At 31.0% G+C, this 20304-nt stretch overlaps 3 protein-coding genes across 4 annotated transcripts in view; 2 read left to right on the top strand and 1 right to left on the bottom strand.

Moving 5' to 3' along the window:
- LOC136987706 (protein disulfide-isomerase-like) overlaps positions 1-20304 on the top strand; it is a 111308-nt gene that overhangs the window by 83262 nt on the left and 7742 nt on the right. Inside the window, exons 2-7 of one of the 2 annotated variants that reach the window (XM_067285474.1) lie at positions 10137-10290; positions 10715-10912; positions 16086-16357; positions 18393-18497; positions 18581-18706; positions 18812-19012. In XM_067285474.1, the coding sequence (XP_067141575.1) occupies positions 10143-10290; positions 10715-10912; positions 16086-16357; positions 18393-18497; positions 18581-18706; positions 18812-19012 (1050 nt within the window). In that variant the 5' untranslated portion in view covers positions 10137-10142. Of the gene's footprint in view, positions 1-10048; positions 10291-10714; positions 10913-16085; positions 16358-18392; positions 18498-18580; positions 18707-18811; positions 19013-20304 lie in introns of those variants that run through there. The other variant, XM_067285473.1, reaches the window with a different exon arrangement.
- On the bottom strand, positions 97-6583 carry LOC136987746 (uncharacterized). Its single transcript, XM_067285509.1, has 4 exons — positions 6389-6583; positions 545-613; positions 375-464; positions 97-293 (listed from the first exon to the last, which is right to left on the bottom strand). The coding sequence occupies exons 1-4, from the start codon at positions 6467-6469 to the stop codon at positions 165-167; spliced, it is 369 nt and encodes a 122-aa protein (XP_067141610.1). The 5' UTR covers positions 6470-6583; the 3' UTR covers positions 97-164.
- LOC136987678 (protein boule-like) lies at positions 6501-9814 on the top strand. The gene is made up of 10 exons (XM_067285429.1): positions 6501-6596; positions 7314-7427; positions 7508-7599; positions 7673-7727; positions 7977-8033; positions 8107-8122; positions 8191-8300; positions 8363-8413; positions 9006-9125; positions 9209-9814. Exons 1-10 carry the CDS (start codon positions 6501-6503, stop codon positions 9470-9472), a joined length of 975 nt encoding a protein of 324 aa, XP_067141530.1. The 3' UTR covers positions 9473-9814.

The following is a 20304-nucleotide window of genomic DNA, read 5'->3' as shown; positions in this document are numbered from 1 at the left end:
TGTTTTTTTTTAATTTAAATTTTCAAATAATTATGCTACAAACGCAGACTAGCCTGTATGAAGAGAACAATGCAACTATTTAATATTCAAGAGACGAAGTAAACATCTGAAGAGATATTCAATTGCCTAGTCACAATAATATTGTGTCCTAAAAATAATTCGTTTTAATTATAATTGTCTAGTAATAAATAGCTGTTGTTCTTGGAGGAAATATTAGTACAGTTTCTTTTTTGATGAGAAACACCTTTTAGTTTTAACACTCCTGAGAACACAGTGTGCAAAGTTTTCGCCAGCTGCAAAAAATTATAAATTAATTTATAAAGTAAGTATAGAAAATATTGATTATCTCAATTCGTAATTTGTGAGAAATATACCTTAAAAGGAAATTTCTTTGTGATATCGAAACATCCCCCCACGTTTAGTGCTAACGCTACCTTCCCAAAACGTTTTATGAAATCCAGGACCTGTACATTTCAAATATATGTTATAAGGAAATTTCAAAATAGACCGTAATTAAATTGCAATGAAATTATCCGCAACATACTTCGAACTTAAACTGCAGAGAAAGATCGCAGTCTACCACATTTCGAATATCTTGAAACATATTTTCCATCTGAAATAAGTTGAAGAATTATGTTAAAATGTAGACGTATATAAAGTTTTATAACGTATTTTACATACCGAAAAAGCGATATAACAAGTAACAAATCCATACATAAAAAAACAAAAGTTAGGATGATAGATAAACTCAGCGTTATATATTTGATAACGTTATTCATATCTACGTACAGATATGTGAAAACGCTGAAACTGGTTCCGAGTGTGATAGATATATGAACTGCAACCAAAATAAAATTAAATTTATTGTTTATTTGTGATACAATATACCATAAACCATCATGACGGGCCATGAATTCTTCCAATCGGAATTGAAGATTATGCTGGTGTTTTCTTAACAATGTGAGTTCTGAGGACAGCTGTTGGAATTCTTTTATGATTACAAATCCAATTATTAACGCTAATAATAAAGAAACAGCAATCCCACCGATGACCAAATCGATCCATAATCAAAATTCTATGGAACAAATGAAAGCTTCACCTGCAAATGTTGCATTCTTATGCTATTCGGGATAAAGAATATGTACATTTATTATTGCTACCCAAAATATCAATACAATTACTATTAGAGAAGCCAATAATACACAATTGTTTAATTGTGTGGAATACCTTTTCATTCTTAAACGCTGGATTCTTCAATTTTATATCGAAGTTACCTTTGTTATATTTTAAAAACGTGAGGATTAATGAAGGAATTAGTGATAGAATTAGAATTCCAACTTTTATTGTTGTTGCTCCGTCAGCGAATAAAGAAAATGACGCTTCACAAGGGAATATATAAATATGCGTCGGGAGAAGCTTCAACAGAACCAACACAAAATGTTCCCATGCAAATAATTCGACAAATCGAATGTAGTATTTTTTTACTAGTTTATAAAAATACTAGCAGACCCGGCCACGCGTTGTCGTGGCTTAAAATGTATCTATTATAAATGTATAAAACTTCTCCCGTGGAGGGAATTTTAAAAAATCCCTTCTTAGTGTACATTCTCTTGACGAACCCTATTAAAACGCAATCAAAAACAAAAAAAAACAAAAAAAAAACGCATCTAAAATAGTATAATAGAAGCAGAGTTCTCATGGTAAGTCTTATTCCTGTCCCACTTCCCGCGGGGGAATATCGAAAAATACCTCTTTAATGTATATTCTGTTGACGTACCCTATTAAAACGCAAAAAACCGCATCTAAAATAGTATAATAGAGCAGAGTTCTTCATGGTAAGCCTTAATCCCGTCTATCTCCCCCGGTGGGTGGGGAATTTCGACATGTATATTATGTAAAAACTTGTGTTTATTCAAATGCAACGTTGTGTCAAAATTTCAAAGGAATCGGTAGGAACAGATGAACATTACAATTCTATTTATATAGATAGATAGAAGATGATCTGCTTTAGTTCATCCTCACAGAAAAGCATAATGCCTCACAGAAAAGCAAACTTAGGTCGTCGGAGTTAGCGCCATCTGTTGGACATAAAAGCCTTAATCCTAGATGTTATCTTTTAATTTATATGAATGTTTAACGGAATAATATATAGCATATGTCCACCCTGAAGGTCCATTCTAAATATTGGTGAAAGAATTTTTGAAATCGGATGAGTAGTTTCGGAGATTACCTGTTACAACCAAACTTAGTTATCTCTTTATATATTAGTATAGATGTCGAAGGTTTTTTTTTTTTAACTCTTTCCGCCCTGTGGGCACTAAGAGGGCCTCTTTTAGTAGGCCCATTATGGGTTCGGCCAGGCCCACAATGGAGCGACCGGGTGGTGAGGGACGGGGCCCGACATATTCGAACGGACCACCCCCCGAAAAATTCCTGGGGATTTCTCGACCCGTTCGAATTCGATCCCGGGTCCCCCAGAGCGGTAGGCTTCCGCCTTCACCGCTCGGCCATCCGGCCGCTAAGATGTCGAAGGTTGTCTCGCTTGACAGTTACAACGCTTGTTGGGTTGTATACCAAAAATTATCGCAAAATTTAACCAAGGTTGTATATAGCAGTTGAAGCAAATCTCTTCTTTCCGTATCGAAGACATGTTCAGTTCTGAAGTACGTCAATTAATCAAGTATCGTTCGAGTAGATCGGCGTAGAAATATAATTTAGAAATCTCATTGTGCCTGGACATTCCATAATGCTATTAAAGAAAATATATCAGACAAAATTGGAAATTTTGCGATAATATTGGTCGGTATATTAGAAAATTAATTACCTGAGTATTATTTTTCTTATTTAATTAGTATACCAAACATTGCATCGAAAATTAAATTACTTCTTTATATAAAGTAATTAAATTTAATTGCTTTATATAAAGAAGTAATTTAATTTTCGATGCAAAGTAATTAAATATACAGTTGAACCTCGCATAACGAGCAAATCATTTTTTGAAAAATTCGCTCGTTATGAGAAAATTCGCTTAACGAGCGAATGTTCGCATAACGAGTGACAAAGAGAGGGGAAGTCTCGGATTGTGCGCATGCTCCATCATGCTATTATCTGTGGTTTTTTTTTTTGTTTTCTGCACATTGAATTCGCATTTCAGGTTGGTTCATTCTGTGCTAGAAGAAAAGATGATGATTCACGCTCCTTATCCAGGGCCGGATTAACCCACTTTGGGGCCCTAGATATTTTCTTCTTACCGGGCCCCTCCCTCTCCCACAAGAAATAGAGCGCACAAAAAATATAAAACAATAAATAAAACAAAACTAAATAACGTGAAAAACTAAAACAAATCTTAAATTTTTATTAATAAAAAAATATTTAATATACAACAATAAATTTTAGTTTTTCTAGAAAAGTTTGAACAGTTTGTTTATAAATTTAAAAACATTGAAATTTATTTTATTAAATGTTTAACAAAAGTTGTTATACAATAAAAATATTACCTTAAAAATTAATTGTTTAATTTACCTTTTTGGTTAATATTTAAATAATATAATGTTTTACTCATGAAAGATAAATTGAATAATGAAAAAGATAATTTAAATGAAAGCCAAGATAGTTTTTAAAAAGTAAGTATATAAATATGAAAAAACTTTGTTTACTTTTCTGAATTTTTAAATAATCTTATTTACAAATCTTTTCAAAATAGACAGTTTGACCGGGCTCTAGACATTTGTTTCATTTGTCTATGCCATGATTCGGCTCTATCGTTAACAATGTATATTGTGTGATTTTCTTTGAATAAACGTTATACGTAAAATACCGTATTTACTCGCGTATAAGACGATCTCGCATATAGGACGAGGTGTGATTTTAAAGATCAAAATAAAGAAAATTAGATTTATTAATACAATTTTAATTTTGTTTCGTTTAATCACAAATAAGTTATCATCAAATGCACGTATTAAGGCAAACAACAATGTCTTTTTGACGCTATCACCTTTTGTCTACTCGGACTCGCCCTCTGAAGCTTCGTTAGAATTCTGCCCTTTTTTGCTCTTACTTCACAAAGCATCGTCCTATGATCCGTCGAGTGTATTTAAAACGCAGTATTTCCTGAATGACTGCTATCAGCTTTTGAAGAATGCTTTTCCACGCACCTGATACCTTTGTAGCAAAACCAAAAGATTATAATATGCGTGACAGGAAAAAGTTTATTTTTGATGATTCAGAATGTACAAATGTTCATTAAAAATATCAATTCAACAAATATGATATAACTACATTTATAATTATTGCTAAAAGTGATCAGCTATTTTCGGATCATCTCTTTGAAAGCGACATTCACTTGACCTCGATAGCACTCTGCTATCATGGCAGCATGGAACGCATTATCATATTTTACATTAATTTCTATGGGAAAACTGTTTTGCTTAACGAGTATTTCGCATTACGAGTAAGGTTCTGGAACGAATTATGCTCGTTAAGCGAGGTTCCACTGTATATTCAAAGCAACCTTTTCTTAATACATTTTTGTGAATTCATAGTTATAAGGCTATAAATCAATAAGGAATAACTATATTATTATTATAGATTCAAGTCTCTAGCAATTTATAAAATTTTTATTAAAATTATTGTAAAATTGTAATAAAAATTTACTTGCAGAAATTTGTTCGAAATTTATAAATAAAATGTAAATTTTTTTTAGATAAAAGAATACTTTGTGTCTTCATTAAGGCATTTTTTATATCTGTTCTTTTTCCAATTTAAAAGAAGCTGGACCTGTTTAGGCAAAAGTAGAGATACAGCGTGTCCCAAGAGTATAGATAATCGACATTTTACTAATTTTCAGAATTGTTAGGAATTTAAGAAAAATGAGAATGATTCCATTTATATATTTAAAGTACTTTACACTGAGTTTTGATAATTTTAAAATTAAAGATTTTTATATTAATAATTTAACAACAAAAATATATTTTTGGGTATCCCAAAAGTACAGATAATAATGCAGAATTTTGTAAAATTCTAAGCATAAAAAACTTAAAATAATAAGTAACGTCAAGTAACACTTTAACTTTGTTGTCAAGTGATAATTTGAATATTGAATCAAAACTTTTCAAAATGTCACATGGAAGAGTTTAGTATGGAAGATATTGCAATAATATGGTAATTAAAAGCAGAAGGCAGTTGTATCAAGGAACCTACTGTTTTAATGAACAGATATACTCCTGGAATTTATAAAATTTTGGGAAAATCATCACCAATACCTCCTAAACATCAATCAGGAAGACCCAAGATCATATCTCAAAGGGATGAAAATCGAATCGTGCCCCTTGCATCACAACAGGATAAATCCGTTCGTCAAATTTTGTTCGAAAGTAAATTTAAAATATCAAAAAACACTGTTCGTCGAAGAAGTTTAGCAGTTCTACATATAAAATTTTTGTCATGATAAAAAAAAAAACCGCCACTAACAAAACAACATAAATTGGCAAGAATGCAGCGGGCTAAAGATCACATGATGTGTGTGAAATGACCAATGACTCTTAGTTCTTTTCAGTTATGAAAAGAAATTTAATTTGGATAATTTAATTACTGGCATGAAATTAGGAAAGAAGTGTGCGGTTTTTCAGCAGGTAAAAGGGTGGTGGTTCTGTTATGGCGTGAGGCTGATTTGGATTTATTGGTTTATCAAATTTAGTGATTTTAACTGGTAGACAGACATCTAAAAGTTATCAAGAAACCCTAAAAAATAATTTATACCTATCGGAGAAAAAATTGGAGGACCCGATTGGATTTGAATTTTCCAACAGGACAATGCCAGTATTCATTGTTCACACTCGACAAGTAAGTGGCCAGCAAGAAGCCCGGACATAAATCTGATTAAGAACTTGTGGGTGCATTCTTGCTCGAAAAATTTATGCTAATAATGGGCATTTTACGACAGTTTCAGCGCTTAACTCTCCCGGATTCGCCAGAAGACTCCTGAAATTTAGACAAAAGTTTTAAAATTTTTCAATTTCCAAATTGAGACCTATTCCTCTCGTATTTACTCGACAAGACTATCAACTTTAAGGGTATTTAAAACAGATTTAAAAATGCGCGACATTATTTTGATATTGCTCAGAGTAACTTAAAAAAAAAAAAAAGTCAAATTTATTCCTAGAGTAGAAAACTTTCGGAATCAACTCTTTGGGAGTTGGCAAGCTTATACAGGTTATACCATGAAGAAAAGTAAATATAATACTTCTAAAAATGAATGTATGCGCGTAGTAAATGAAAATTTTTATGTGAACATATAATTTATTAATATTAACTAACAAAGATATATCGATATGAACGTTTCGCAGTTTGACATATTAAATGTTAATGCAGCAACTACGGTTGCACTTACAGTGGTTGCACCCGATGATGATCCATGATAGGTTGGAGTAGTGATATCAGAGGAGATTCTCAAAGTGGTCACCTTCGGCATCTATACATTTACGAGCACGACATAATAAACTATGTGTACTTCCTCCAAGTACATCCTTATCTTTTTTGATAACTGCAGCAGCATTTCTTATCCAGACAATAAGTTAATCACGGGATACCATCTCTTGGTACACCTCATTCTTCCTCCAGCCCCATCCAGTTGAGTTAGCAGAGAGTTAAATGGCCACTGAATCGGGCTAAAGGATAAACACCGGAATAGGTTTTCTCAGAAACAGTTTATTTCCCATTTAACTGAAAAGAAAATATATAAATAATAAACGTCCGAAATCGTTTTCATCCAACAATAATATTAGAATTTATTTTTAAAAATACTAAAAAATCATCAAGTGTTTGGTGTATAAACATCCTGTTTTAATTAGACAAAAATTATTTAGTTTTTTATATATTAATCAAAATAAGAAATGTGTAATACAATTAACTCTCTTAAACAGCGAAGACGTATTTAAATTTTTCAGAAGAAACTACTTTTCCGGGGGGATTCCGTTTATTAATTATTTATATATATATATTTTTTAACCACAAAAAATCAAAAATATATCCTAAAGAATATCGAAAAAATTAATAAACGAACTAAAAATGTTTTCGTAAAATATTATTTGCGAGCAAGTATTAAAGAGTTGTTTAATTTCCCGCACACCGAACTGGACATATTTAAATCGTTGTGAGGGGGGCAGGTAGTGGTGACTCTGGTAGCGTATTGTAATTTTCGAGTTTGTTTATTTTTCTGTAACTGCTAATAATGGTAAAGTAGACTTTAATCTCTTATTTTTAAAGATATGATGAAAAATATCTATATAAATACGTACTTTATATTTCTCTTTTAGTCTACTAACGGTTACCTCGAAGTGTCTTCTCGCTGTCCAGATGTCCCCAGTGTACAGACATCAACAGATACGTTAGTGCCCAATAGAATATTTGTAGGAGGAATATCTGCTCACGTAAACGATTCTTTTATTATTATTTTTTTTATAGTAGAAATTTAATGTTTCGGATTAAGAGTTATTGTTTTGTTATACAGACAACGGAAGCCGAGTTACACACTTTATTTTCCAAGTACGGAAGTGTGAAAGCGGCGAAGATTATTACGGATAAGACTGGCCTGTCGAAAGGGTAAGTTCAGTTTTGATTTTTGATATTGTTTTGCAAATAACGTAATATATATTTCTTTAAAAACTTTTTTGAGATATGGCTTTGTTACATTCGAGACCGAAGAGGAAGCTAAAAAGCTTCAAAAAGAGGTAATAATAGTAAATAATACAGACCTTGAGGCAAGAACTTTGAGTTGGAAGTAGTTTTTTTATTAAGATTTTCCTGTGTTTTAGAACAGATCGAAGGGGGGTTTTTTTTATTAAGATTACAGACTGAAAATTTATATCTGTCCTATGTTTTGTAGAAACTAGACTCAGCTGATGTTCTTGTCACAAGGTCTTCAGTTATAAATTAACATAGCATTTATGGTTATGATTTTTTTTTGTGTATATTTTTAGGGCAGTGTTATTTTAACAGGTAAACGTCTAAATATAGCACCAGCCATAATAAAAAGAGTAAGTAGTATTAGAGCTTTATAATGATTTCCATAACAAACTTTAACACCTTTTTCCCCGTCTTTTTAAATAGCGATCTCAGCATGCAGGTTAGTAGTATCGTAGGAAAAATTCTTTCTTTTTGAATATATCTACAGTTTTATGTAATACTTTTTAGAAATTTCTCAAGATTCACAAACATGTAATAATATATCGTATCACGGCAACGTGCCTTCAACTTATGGTGTACTGTATGCGCCTTCGTACGGCTTGTATTTCCAACCACAGGTAAAAATCTTAGATTTATTCCTAGAATGTTCATATTTTTAAGAGCACACTATCCATTTCAGCCAGCGTATTCTATGTTGATACCTCATCCTCAGTATGTCTACCAACCTCAAGTAAGTGTAATTCCTAGCTTTTTATTTTTCAATCATACAAAAGGTTCTGATTTTTGACTCGTAAAATTTATAACACACCTGTAGGAACGGATCCGCTGTGGTCGGACCACTTTTTTTTTTTTTTTTTTTTTTTTTTGTCAACGTTACGAATACAACTCTAATTTCAAATAGTCCACTAGCTTGTAACACGTCTGACCCAACCCAATAGTTTTCCGTAGAGAGGGTGGAAAAGTTATCCTTTAAGATGCCATTTTCCTCCTCCCCGACACCATAAATTTCTGAATCTTCTGGTAGAAAAGTGAAATAATTTCACTTTCAATATTTACGTAGATTTTATAAAGAAACAGCCATAATTAGGACCATGATTTAATCTCCCCGTTTATGGGTATAATTCCTTCGTTTTTTTCTACGGCCTAGCATCAGATGTTTTTGTAAACAAATCTGATGGTTATTACTACTATGATAAGAGTTAAAACAAGTTGAAGATTTTATGATTTTAGCTGTTTATATAAAGTTCTTGCATCAACTGACATTATCCCGAAGAATCTGATGAATTTTTACTGCCAATCAATCGTGTAATGTTTCTTTTTAGAATGTTTCTTCGTACGTTTATGGCCCGACATCTGCTCCGACGGATCCATACATTCACGGTGCAACATTTCGCCAAGGACAACAAGAACAACCATTAGATATTTCTTCAGATATTCAAGACGTGAGTATGACAATAGCCCTGTTGTCGTTGTTTTTCTTATTTTTTCCCGTATTTTAAATTTAAACTTTTTTTTTCTTTTTCAGGATATTTCGAAGTGCTTATCAAATAGGTGTTCTCAGTTACACAGACCTTCCAGCGCTACGCCATACATTTACTGTGATCATCCGATAAAAGCCGCGCAAGTCGCGAAATTCGCAATGGCACCATATCCCTACACTTTACAAATGACTCAAGATCGCCTTCACCAAGAATGTGATATACCCGAAACCATGTTACAGTCGTGTCCTTTGACACCTCCTTCAACACCCGTACCTTCTATGGGCAAACACTACAAAACAAATAGTTGACTTGTACACTTTTTTTTTTGTATGACTAATTTCCTAATTGAATTTAATTTATGAAGATGAATACGGAGGTGTTTTTATTCTGCGCGAAACTTTTTCTTATTTAGGTTTTATAAAAGCAGAATTGGCAAGAATAAAAAAAAAATTACCTCCCGATATCGTTATTTTTTCTTCCCCCTAACAACTTGAATGTTTTAACGTTATTTCTAACACCCAAATAAAGCTTTTAAACAATATGCCAACTGATTTTACCAATATTCTTCTTTGTTTCTCCAATATATTGTGAATGTGTAATATTTATACTCTGTACTTGTTGTCAATAAAAAAAAAAATTAGGTTTAACAATTTGAGTGACGTTTTCAAAATTGTCCAATGGGCTCTTCCGTAAATTAATTAACGAGAACGAATTTTTATCAATAAGAGATAAAAACACCGGTTAGATAAAAATAATCACGTGACGTGCGCACGTGATTATTAATAGCCCGTAAGATTCGTGGATGTGTAAAAAAGTTTTTTGCCTTTCGGCCAATGATGATAAAACACGACTGTTTAAAGATGATATTGCGCCTGCGCCGTGATTAGTTTGATGATTGCCACGTTTTCTCATCAGTGGGGTTGTTCGTCTCGAGAAGGGAAGAAGCATAATTTTCTTTTTTAAATTATAAGGAAAAAAATGTCGATCCCGTTCGTTCTTTCGGTGCTGTTTTTTACAATTATTAACGCATCCGGAGACATACCGACTGAAGACGAGGTATTAGTTCTGAACAAAGATAACTTCGACAAAGCCGTTCAGGAACATAAACATATTCTGGTCGAATTTTGTAAGTTTTTTAATACTTCTTCCTTCTGTTTTTCAATACTGAGTAATACTCCTTTATTCTCTACGCTATAAACGTTTATGAATTCAAGCCATTGTAAAATTCTGCCTTATTTAAAAAAAAAAAACAAATTTCAAGAGATTGGGGAAAGACCCACTTCCCTCCTGTTTAAAATTATAACACTGCAAAACAATACATTGTCTTCCGAAGCTAACCAAAGACGAGTAAGTATTAACGTTGGCTTTGCCACTCCCCGAAGATGTTTCGTCAATCTGTTTCTGTATTCTAAATGATGCGTACGTCGCTTCAAATTGCAAAGTCTTTAACTTACCGTTTCGGAAGAGATGATTATGTAATAAATAGGGCTTACGGATAACACATATTACGTGTCGTTTTATTCGATAATGGATTTTGTGTATATTTACAGATGCCCCGTGGTGTGGACATTGCAAGGCTCTCGCGCCGGAATATGCCAAGGCGGCCAAACAGTTAAAAGAGGAGGCGTCCGAAATTAAGTTGGCCAAAATCGATGCCACCCAGGAGAGCGATTTGGCCGAACAGTACGACGTTCGTGGCTACCCCACTTTAAAGTTTTTCAGAGGTGGAAAACCGTCGGAATACAAAGGTTGTGATACGTTGAGAAATTATCTATTAATTGTTTAAAATGTAAAATAATTTAATAATTCGGTTTAAAGAACGAGGAGGCATTTTTATTAAATAATTTATCATCATTATAAAAAATATATTAATAAGCACAATTTTGTTTTAAGAACAAATCATCTATCATCGTTACTAATTTTTTTATGAAGTTTTAAAATAATATACAATTAATATTATACTATAAATGTATTTTTACATTCGGTATTGCGTAAGCTTTTAAAATTGTACGACGTATAATTGTAAATGTTAAAATTTTTTTAATGTATTTATAATTTTTAAAGTTAATGCACGAGAATTAAATCTGACGCAAAAAAGAAGAAAAAATTTTATAAATTCTTAGAATTCATTATAGCATTCCATACCTAAATTGATCAAAAACCAGTCTAATTTACTAGTTCTTACATATGTAAATCTTACTTTTCTTAAAAAGTTTTGATTAAATCTCTAGAATTTTTATATTTTATAGATAAACAGACTAATATAATATGAAAACTGATAACCTAGATTAATCTTTGATGATTCAACAACATTTTTTAAAGATTATTCAAAAAAATAGGCATATTTCTTGTAATAAGGAAATTTTATGTTTATACAAGAGATTAGAAGAAGCCCGATATGCAATTTCTTGTATTAAAATTTCTATCTTATAATCAGATTTAACATGTCTATAAAAATGATGAGGCAATTAATTAGAGTTTCCTATAATTAATTAACTTAATTATTAATTAGATTACTTTCATTAATAATTTAATATACTTTAAAAATACTATTTCATTTTTAAAGTATATTAAATTAATTTTTAAGAGAATTTGCAAAAAATTGTACATATTATTATGTTCTAATCAATAGTAAATTATTTATCTGATTTGTTGGGTGCACAGTTGTGTATTTTATCATTAAAATACAATTTTACAAGTTTTTATTGACATTCAAAATGATTTATTTATTCAAGATTGGTTATTTGAGTCTTAGAAAACAGTGCTAGCATGATAGTCTACATAAATGACTATCTGGCTAGTTAATGAATTCAAGAACAAACAACATTCCTGTGAATGGTCCCATTTCACCGGAAAAATTGTGATGAAACAGTCAAGAAGGAACTTGTTAATTTCAAGGCATCAAACAAATAGATTACAAAATTCAAACAAGGGCAGAATCTTTCTCGTATAAAAGCAGCTATTGAAGAAGCTGCATTTTTTTTGACAGTACGTAATGATTAGATCAATAAATTGGTTTCTGATACAAATGTAAAAATATTTTTAGTAAGATAGTTTGTAACATGCTGCTTAAGACCAGACCTGCCTTGATGGGAAGCATAGTAAAAGGAGATTGCCTACTTTTCTGCATAAATAGTGACAGGCAGAGGTGTAGCTACCGTGGAGCAGGTGCACGAATTATGAGAGCGCCAAGTTACAAAGGGCAAAATAAAAACTTGTAAAAACATTTGTAAAAAATTTTTGGATGTAATAATCAATCAACAATTAGATTTGAATCGTTCGACAATTATGTACACTTTTCAAGTGCTTTTCGCCTGCATATCTTGTCGCATCATCTGATAAAAATATTCTGAAACAATCAGAATTGTTACAGTCGGCATATTTGCCTAGTTTTTGACCTCAACTGCTTTGATTTAAAATGTGTTTCTATAGTCAGGTAAAATTACTTCTATAAGCCAAGTTGCTGAACTACTTTTATTTCACACTGCAGCTTCAAATAGGTTCTCTGACATTATTGCAGCATGTCTCATTTTTTTTAACTTTACAGGCGAGGACGACAGCAGAATGAAGTTTTTCAAAACTGAAATTAATCAAAACTTATTTAAGAAGCAGCTTGTCACAACACCGTCTTTGCTCTGGTTATTATATCTAGGGGCAGATCAACATAAGGACTAATAGGGCTTAAGCCATGGCCCCCAAGTGTCAAGGGCCCACAAAAATTGAATTATCATCATAAATTTTTAATACTTTTTCATTAACAATGAGCTTTTATCATTTAGTAAAAGATTATTATATTGCTAGCAGATAAGCCAGACGTTGCTTGGGCAAAAAGTGATGATAGCGAAGATTAAGATTGTTACATTATAGCCAATCTTACTCGTTTTCACAGAATGCAAGAATTAGGTCCCTCTGTTTCCCGACTAATTAGAGAATTTTTAGAAGGGTCTAAAAATATGTTCGATTTCCTGCAAAAACGCAAAAACCGCATCTGTGCTCATAAATCTTGCACGTAGTTTTCTCTTAACACTTCCATTGTTGACACTTCCCTTGCGGGAGGAATTTCAAAAAATCTCATCTTAGTGTACATACCCTATTAAAACGGAATCAAAACTGCAATAAACCGCATCTAAAATAGTACAGTAGAAGCAGAGTTGTTCAGGGTAAGCCTTAATGCTCTCTCTCTCCCCCATGGGGGAATTTTGAAAAATCTGTTCTAAATGTATGTTCTCATGACTTATAACCAAATTTCAACTTTCAACTCCTAACCGTTTGGACTCTGCACTTATTATTATTATTAACCCATCTCGATTATATTATAAGATTTATTAAATTGAATATCTTATTGTTGAAATGCCTTGAATCTCAAATAAATTGTTATAAAGTAAGGTTTTAAATCAGAATAATTAGATATGTTTTTAAATTAAATGTTCAAAATAAATTTCGCGGGACCTGTTCTGAGGAACAAGGGGGCGCACCAATTCGACTTGCTCCAGAGCGCTGAATATGTAGCTACGCCACCGGTGACAGGTCAGAAAAATCAAAGCTGCTTGCATTAAACAAGTTTGCAAAGTGTTGCTCCATGAAAAATGTACATCTTGTACATATGAAGACAATAAAATGCATGGATGACTACAGCTTTGTTCACAGAAAGGTTCATTCTGGCATTAAAGCCTGAAATCTTTTGATGCCAGATTGAAAATCAAGAAAGGGAAATATCTTACACAATAATAGGTAACAATCAATAAAGAGTATCTTCATAGGCAATTTGCTGATGTTGCATGTCATATAAGGAACAACTGAAGTTGAAAAACATAAAAGTTGTATTTTTCCCCAGCTAACTGCATCGGCAAGTTACATCCCCTAGATCAAGGTATAATTACAATGGTAAAACAGAGAGATAAATATCACCTGGTATGTTATTTTTGAAGCAAATGGAACAGGCAGGTGTTGAAATTATTAAAATGAAATGTTTTGACAACTATTCAAAGATTGGACAGCATTGATAGAACAGCTATCAGAAATTGTTTCAAAAAAGTAGAATTTGAAAACCATCCTCTTCAGGACTATTTCCAACCCCTATAACAATATAATAATAATACTGAAGATGAAGCAACAGAACAAAAATGCGATCACCAAGAAACTGAATATAAAAGGGTGTACCAATTAAGGATCTTTTACAAGCTACTGATGGTGTAGAGCAGCTGTTTCAAACTTATTTTAATCCTTGATTTAACTCTGATTCACTTTTATTTAAAAAAATTCTGACATCCTTACAATTTTTACTGATTCTAAATGAAATAAAAAAAATTACTTATCTGTTTTTTTTTATATTTTATAAGTAATTATTATTAATTCAAACTGGCAATTAATGTGAAGAATTCATTTTTACAGATGATTTCGTCAGCAGATGTAGTGGAAAAATCAAATTCATTAAATTCTTTTACAGATTGCTAATTGAACAAATAAGTATTTGAATATTGCTACCCCTGAGCAACAGTTTCCCTAAGAGGAATGAATACTTTAGTAGTCAGATACAAAGAATCAAATATTCGGAAAATAATAAAATACACGATTTGATTCTCCCACCCTTAGACTCAGCAGATTTTATATTCCATAAATGTGAACCACACAGAATCTATAATAGGCCCCTCTTTTCCTATGAGATATTAATTAAAGTTGAAAAACTCATTTGTGTTCTGCAGAACCCTAGTTTTGTAGAACACAAGTTGGGAACCACTGATCTAGACATGTTTATACAAAAATAATACATATGAAAATAATGTGTTTGCAGATTTACAACTAAGAGTCAAATGATGATCTAATAAGTCCAAATGTGTTTAAACATAATGAACTGGTTACTGCTCTCAATGCTCTGAACTCTGCTTAAAATTCTGCAGATTTGGGAAATTTGAAAAAATTCAGACTTGAAAAATACTGTAATGAAAGAATTATTACAACAAATGTGAGCAGGTGATGATAGAGATTTTTGGTGAAAAAAACTATCATAGGTTTGCGTAGTGTTTTATAGTTTTCATATATTAACTATCTCATATACCCTTTATGTTGGACTGCATACTGCAGCACATAACTTAAAAATATAATATTGTATTTAATGTGATCTGTATGTATCAATATTATGTCAGCACAGTGGTCATGAATAAATGTATTTTTGACAAGTCATAACTGATCAATTGCTGTTCTCCTTATATCAAACACCCAAAATTTTTGTCCCTTCCGATTCATTCGAGAATTTTCTGCATAAGCTAAGTGGCTATATATAAACTGAACTTTAGTTGATATTGTTTGCTTGAACTTTGTATTTCAATCACTGAATGATTATGCTTGAATTGCCTAAACTGGCCAAATCTTAAAATGTAGAAGTAGACATAAAACCATTCCAGTTATAAACTTCTGTCATAAATCTATTATCAAATTTTCTGTTGGGATTATATGACATCCAATTTATATGAAAAATATATTTTGTTTTGATTTATCACATATAACATTGCAGATTGTAACTTAACAAACATTGTATCTGACATTAAGTAATAATTTAAGCTACTTGAATAATTATTATTGATGGTTGACAACATTAAATAGAACAAACAAAATAACTTGATTACATATATTTGGTTGAGAATTTTTTAAAATATTTTTAAAAATAATATAACTATGGTATTTGCTTAGTTTAAAGATTAATTAGATAATTTCATATAAAGTCAAATAGAATTACACGACCAGATTCTTACTGGGCTACAATACGGCTAATTAATTAAGATATCAAGCAATTTGGACTGAGCACTTGATCAATTAGATAATTAGTAACAAACTTTTTAAAAGAGAGATTTATAGTTTTATATTTTTAATATTGACAATAAAACTAATAAAACATGATAGTTTATGTAAATTATAATTATTTAGGTGGACGAGTGGCAGAAGATATTGTCCGTTGGTTAAAGAAAAAAATTGGTCCACCTGCCGAAAGTTTAGATAATGTTGAAAGTGCCAAAGCATTCCAACAAAGTGCCGAAGTTGTTCTAATGGGATTTTTCAAAGATATAAACTCAGATGAAGCAAAGGTATACTTGGATGTTGCCCTAGAATCAGATGATTATTCATTTGGAATTACTTCTCAAGATGAAGTTTTTAAGGAATTCAATGTTGAAAAAGATAGCATCGTTTTATTTAAAAAAGTAAGTTTTTATTTTAATATCCTCGATGGATCATACATTTAAGATAGAAATCATAATTAGAATTCTTTTAATCACTTAAAGCTAGATATAAGCTTCTAATATGTATTATCAATTAAATAAGGCCAATGAAACTCGGTTATTTATTACTAATTATTTAAAGCTTTTTGTCAGTGGAAATAAAAACAGTTATATTCAAATATGAAGGATAATATTGAAGTACTTGGTTTTTAAAACCATATTATGAGACCTAGTTTGATAGATTTGGAACTTTGTTAGAAGAAAAATCTTAAGCCTCATTAGAATTGTATTTGACCAGTTTTATTGGTTAAGAACCTGAATCTAAATACATAACTATTATATAAATTTGCATTTATGAAATAATGCAACTTCACATATAAAATATGGACCAAATTGTCATAATTTATTATTTCACCACCATATTAGAAAATATGTTGGCAAATTTTTAACTTTTATTTTATAATAAAGATTTTTTTTTACATTTGATTTATAAATTATTAAAAAATTAAATTTTTATATGGTGTGATCCTGATTTATGAGCATAGCTCATTCTCGAAAATCTCAAATAAATCAAAATCTTATAAGGGTAAACCTTTACGTTATTTCATATGGTTGAAATTTGTATCCTGTTCCAAATTAACCCAGTCACCCTATCCATGTTTCCAAAAGCCAGTGAAGTCAGGCTATAGTAAATGTTATGTGGCAGTATGCTGAACATACTCAATTTTTTTCATAGAAATATTATATATTCTTTTGTTACATAAATTTTTTTTATTTCTAATGACCAAACTAATACTTTTATTTTTCCTATAAATAACTGCTCATTATCTTCTTTCTACTACCAATTATAAATATTAAAGAAAAAACAATAAACTGTATACTTTCTGCCGAGTTTACTACTACAGCACTGATTAAATAGCTACAGAATATCCATTTACCTATCAATCAACACTATTTTATTATATTTAGAATCATTGGTTAGTTTATTCACTGATATAAAAATAACTTTTACAGAATGAAAGAAGTAAATGTGATTTAGCAGATATGTTAAAAAATCAATCATGTTTTACTCTATAATTAATGAAGTTGTAAACTCTTATAGGATATGTAATGTAGAGATGAAGCTCAATAAACTGTACAGTCACACTAAAATGAATAGCATTATTTCTAGTAAATGATGACACAACGTGAATGAAATAGAGAAAATAGTGGCTGAAACCTATGAGTCATCTAATTGAAGTGTGTGAGCATTTTTCCCATTCGTACTTGTGATTAAAATATCTTACTTTCATAAATATTAGTCAGTGCTTGTTGTAAGATGAACTTATACTTCATAAGATTTTATTACAGTAGAGCGTCGATAAGTGGAACCAATTGGGGACTGGGGTCCTTCCAGTTAATGATTTGTTCCAGTTTCCGACTTTGTACGAAAAAATACATTAACCTGTCCGATGTTTAAATTTTTCTCCGTTGCGTATCGCTTCCTGTTGAATTTTTCTCCGTTGTGTGTCGCTTCGTGTTGAATTTTCGTCGATTTTAAGCCTAACGAAAATTTTTATAATAATCATTGAGGCTATCATATCGTTAAAAATTATTTCTGCATTTTGTACAAACAAAATAAATATATTAAAGAATATAAAAAACATGAAAATTATACTTTAGAAGTAAATTTAGTATCAAAAACATTCGATTCAGCACGACACAGTCCGACTGAAAATCGTTCCACTTTCCGGCCATTCCACTTACCGACGTTCCACTTATCGACGCTCTACTGTAATATGATTTGCCATTAAGACCTTTTAGTAAACAAGAAGTACCACAACGTATTTTGTCACATAAATCGGGGAACCAAGACAAAAGTAAACAGTTTGTTCTGTTAAATTTGTATTTATTGAGAATGAATAACTATTACTCATTAGGTTTACTATTTACTATTACTCAACTATTAGGTATCATACAATAGTTTGTTAAAAATATATTTTATTAGTATAATTATTATTATTATTTTTTTTTTTAGTTTGATGAGGGAAGAAATGATTTTGATGGCGAAGTAACAGAAAAGTTTTTAAAAGATTTTATTAATATGAACAGTTTACCTCTTGTTGTTGATTTTAATCAAGATGTAAGTATGGTATAAATTTCATATATTTTTTAAATAAACTTTTAAAAATTATGAACTTAAGTATCATTCTGTTGTCTTTTCAGACTGCTCAGAAAGTTTTTGGTGGAGATATAAAAGCTCATAATTTATTATTTATAAGCAAAAAGAGTGCCGAATATAATGAATTAGTTGAGGTGTTCCGTAAAGTTGCTAAAGATTTTAAAAAGAAAGTAAGTTTAATTTATAAATTCTTTAATTAATTTATAATTTTTTATAATCACAAAATAATAGAAAAGATATTTACTGTATATCAATTCTAAAATATTTCACGTTAGGTATTATTTGTAACAATTGACATCGATGAAGAAGATCATGAAAGAATTATGGAATTTTTTGGATTGAAGAAAGAGGATGCACCAGACATGCGATTAATCCAGTTAGAAGAAGAAATGACTAAGTTTAAGCCTCCCACATCTGGCCTTAGTGAAGATAATATCCGTAACTTCGTGCAAGGTGTTCTGGATGGAAAAATCAAGGTAGCTTATTAATATTTTACCGAAGAAATTTTATTACATACATACCATAGCTTTAAGTGTTAATAAATTTACTTACTATTATCTAAGCAATATTGAATTCCTATAGATATAGGTTTTTTTTAAGTGAAAATTTTAATTTATGTAAGATAGTGAATCATTGATATACTATACATAATAACATTAGATGACACAACAAAAACAAACAGAAAATTAAATTTATTCTTAAATTACTACATTTTATTCCTATTAGATGGTAGACCATATTTTAATGTGAATCCATGTGATTAGCATGGCTTAATGCCAGTAAAAGTTCATAATATTTCTAAACTTTTAAGAAACTTCAAGTTGAAAAACAAAACATAAAAAATTGGTTTTACTTCTTTTATCAAGTGTTTTTCCAGATTGGTAATGTTACCAAGTCAAAGGAGTTTGATCTGGTGTATTTAATCTGTTTATATATTGATTGATTTCTCTTGTAACCAGGGCTTTGGAGCGATCATTTTTTTCAGTTGCTCTGCTCCGGCATCAAAGTATTTGCTCCAGTTCCGCTCCGTGCTCTGGTTAAAATATTCTTATAGGAATTACATTAATTTTTTCTATGATATATAAGTACATATAAAAAAGATCAGCTTGAAGAGGAATTGTGGAAATATTTGATTTTTGTAAAACAGCTCTGATATCCTTTACTTCATCCCATTTTGCTTTGCTAAGTTCTAGGTCTTTTGTCCCAGCAGCAGCTACTTGGTCGCAGTAGTCTGAAAAAAAAAGATGACGATCAAGCATGGCATATGTAGAACCCCATCTCATTACTGTATCTAGGGATTGAGTTTCTATTTCCACAGTTTGCAGCATCTAGCTTTAAATAGCATAATTGTCCTTTTAAAGTTTGTCTTAGATTGATGTGAGCAGACTCTGCTGTGCTTATTACTAATTCATGAACAGCATCATGTCCTCTCAATACACCAAGCTTTTGAGCCATTTTGCCAGTGATCTTTTGGAATCCTTTGTTATTTAATGTGAACATGGTTTGTATGAGTATGACACCACTCACTATCTCAACAAGTCCCTTGTGGAAAATATTATTATCCATAGTGATTGTAATCTTCGATGATGTAAAATTATGTATCAATTTTTGGTTGATCAGTTCTGCATTTTTTATGACATGAAAGAGCAATGGTAAAATTTTTGTGATTACGTTTTCTTCTTGCAGCTGCTTCATCTTGTTGATTCTTCTTTTTAACTAACCCTTTGTAAATTTCAGGATGATTACGCTTCACATGCCGCCAAAGATT

Source organism: Centruroides vittatus, unplaced genomic scaffold (genome assembly GCF_030686945.1).
Source record: "Centruroides vittatus isolate TY-2023 unplaced genomic scaffold, ASM3068694v2 scaffold_2569, whole genome shotgun sequence".
Lineage (NCBI taxonomy): Eukaryota > Metazoa > Arthropoda > Arachnida > Scorpiones > Buthidae > Centruroides > Centruroides vittatus.
This window is presented reverse-complemented; position numbering and strand designations above follow the sequence as displayed.

What these genes read in the sequence shown, in the direction of transcription:
- LOC136987678 (XM_067285429.1), top strand. Translation starts at nt 6,501, where the DNA reads ATGTGTACTTCCTCCAAGTACATCCTTATCTTTTTTGATAACTGCAGC. An exon ending in GCTTGTATTTCCAACCACAG is followed by an intron (nt 8,301 to 8,362) that starts GTAAAAATCTTA and finishes TATCCATTTCAG; the next exon opens with CCAGCGTATTCTATGTTGAT. An exon ending in TTTCTTCAGATATTCAAGAC is followed by an intron (nt 9,126 to 9,208) that starts GTGAGTATGACA and finishes TTTCTTTTTCAG; the next exon opens with GATATTTCGAAGTGCTTATC.
- LOC136987746 (XM_067285509.1), bottom strand. Translation starts at nt 6,469, where the DNA reads ATGCCGAAGGTGACCACTTTGAGAATCTCCTCTGATATCACTACTCCA. An exon ending in CTCTGCAGTTTAAGTTCGAA is followed by an intron (nt 465 to 544) that starts GTATGTTGCGGA and finishes TGAAATGTACAG; the next exon opens with GTCCTGGATTTCATAAAACG. An exon ending in CAAAGAAATTTCCTTTTAAG is followed by an intron (nt 294 to 374) that starts GTATATTTCTCA and finishes AATTTTTTGCAG; the next exon opens with CTGGCGAAAACTTTGCACAC.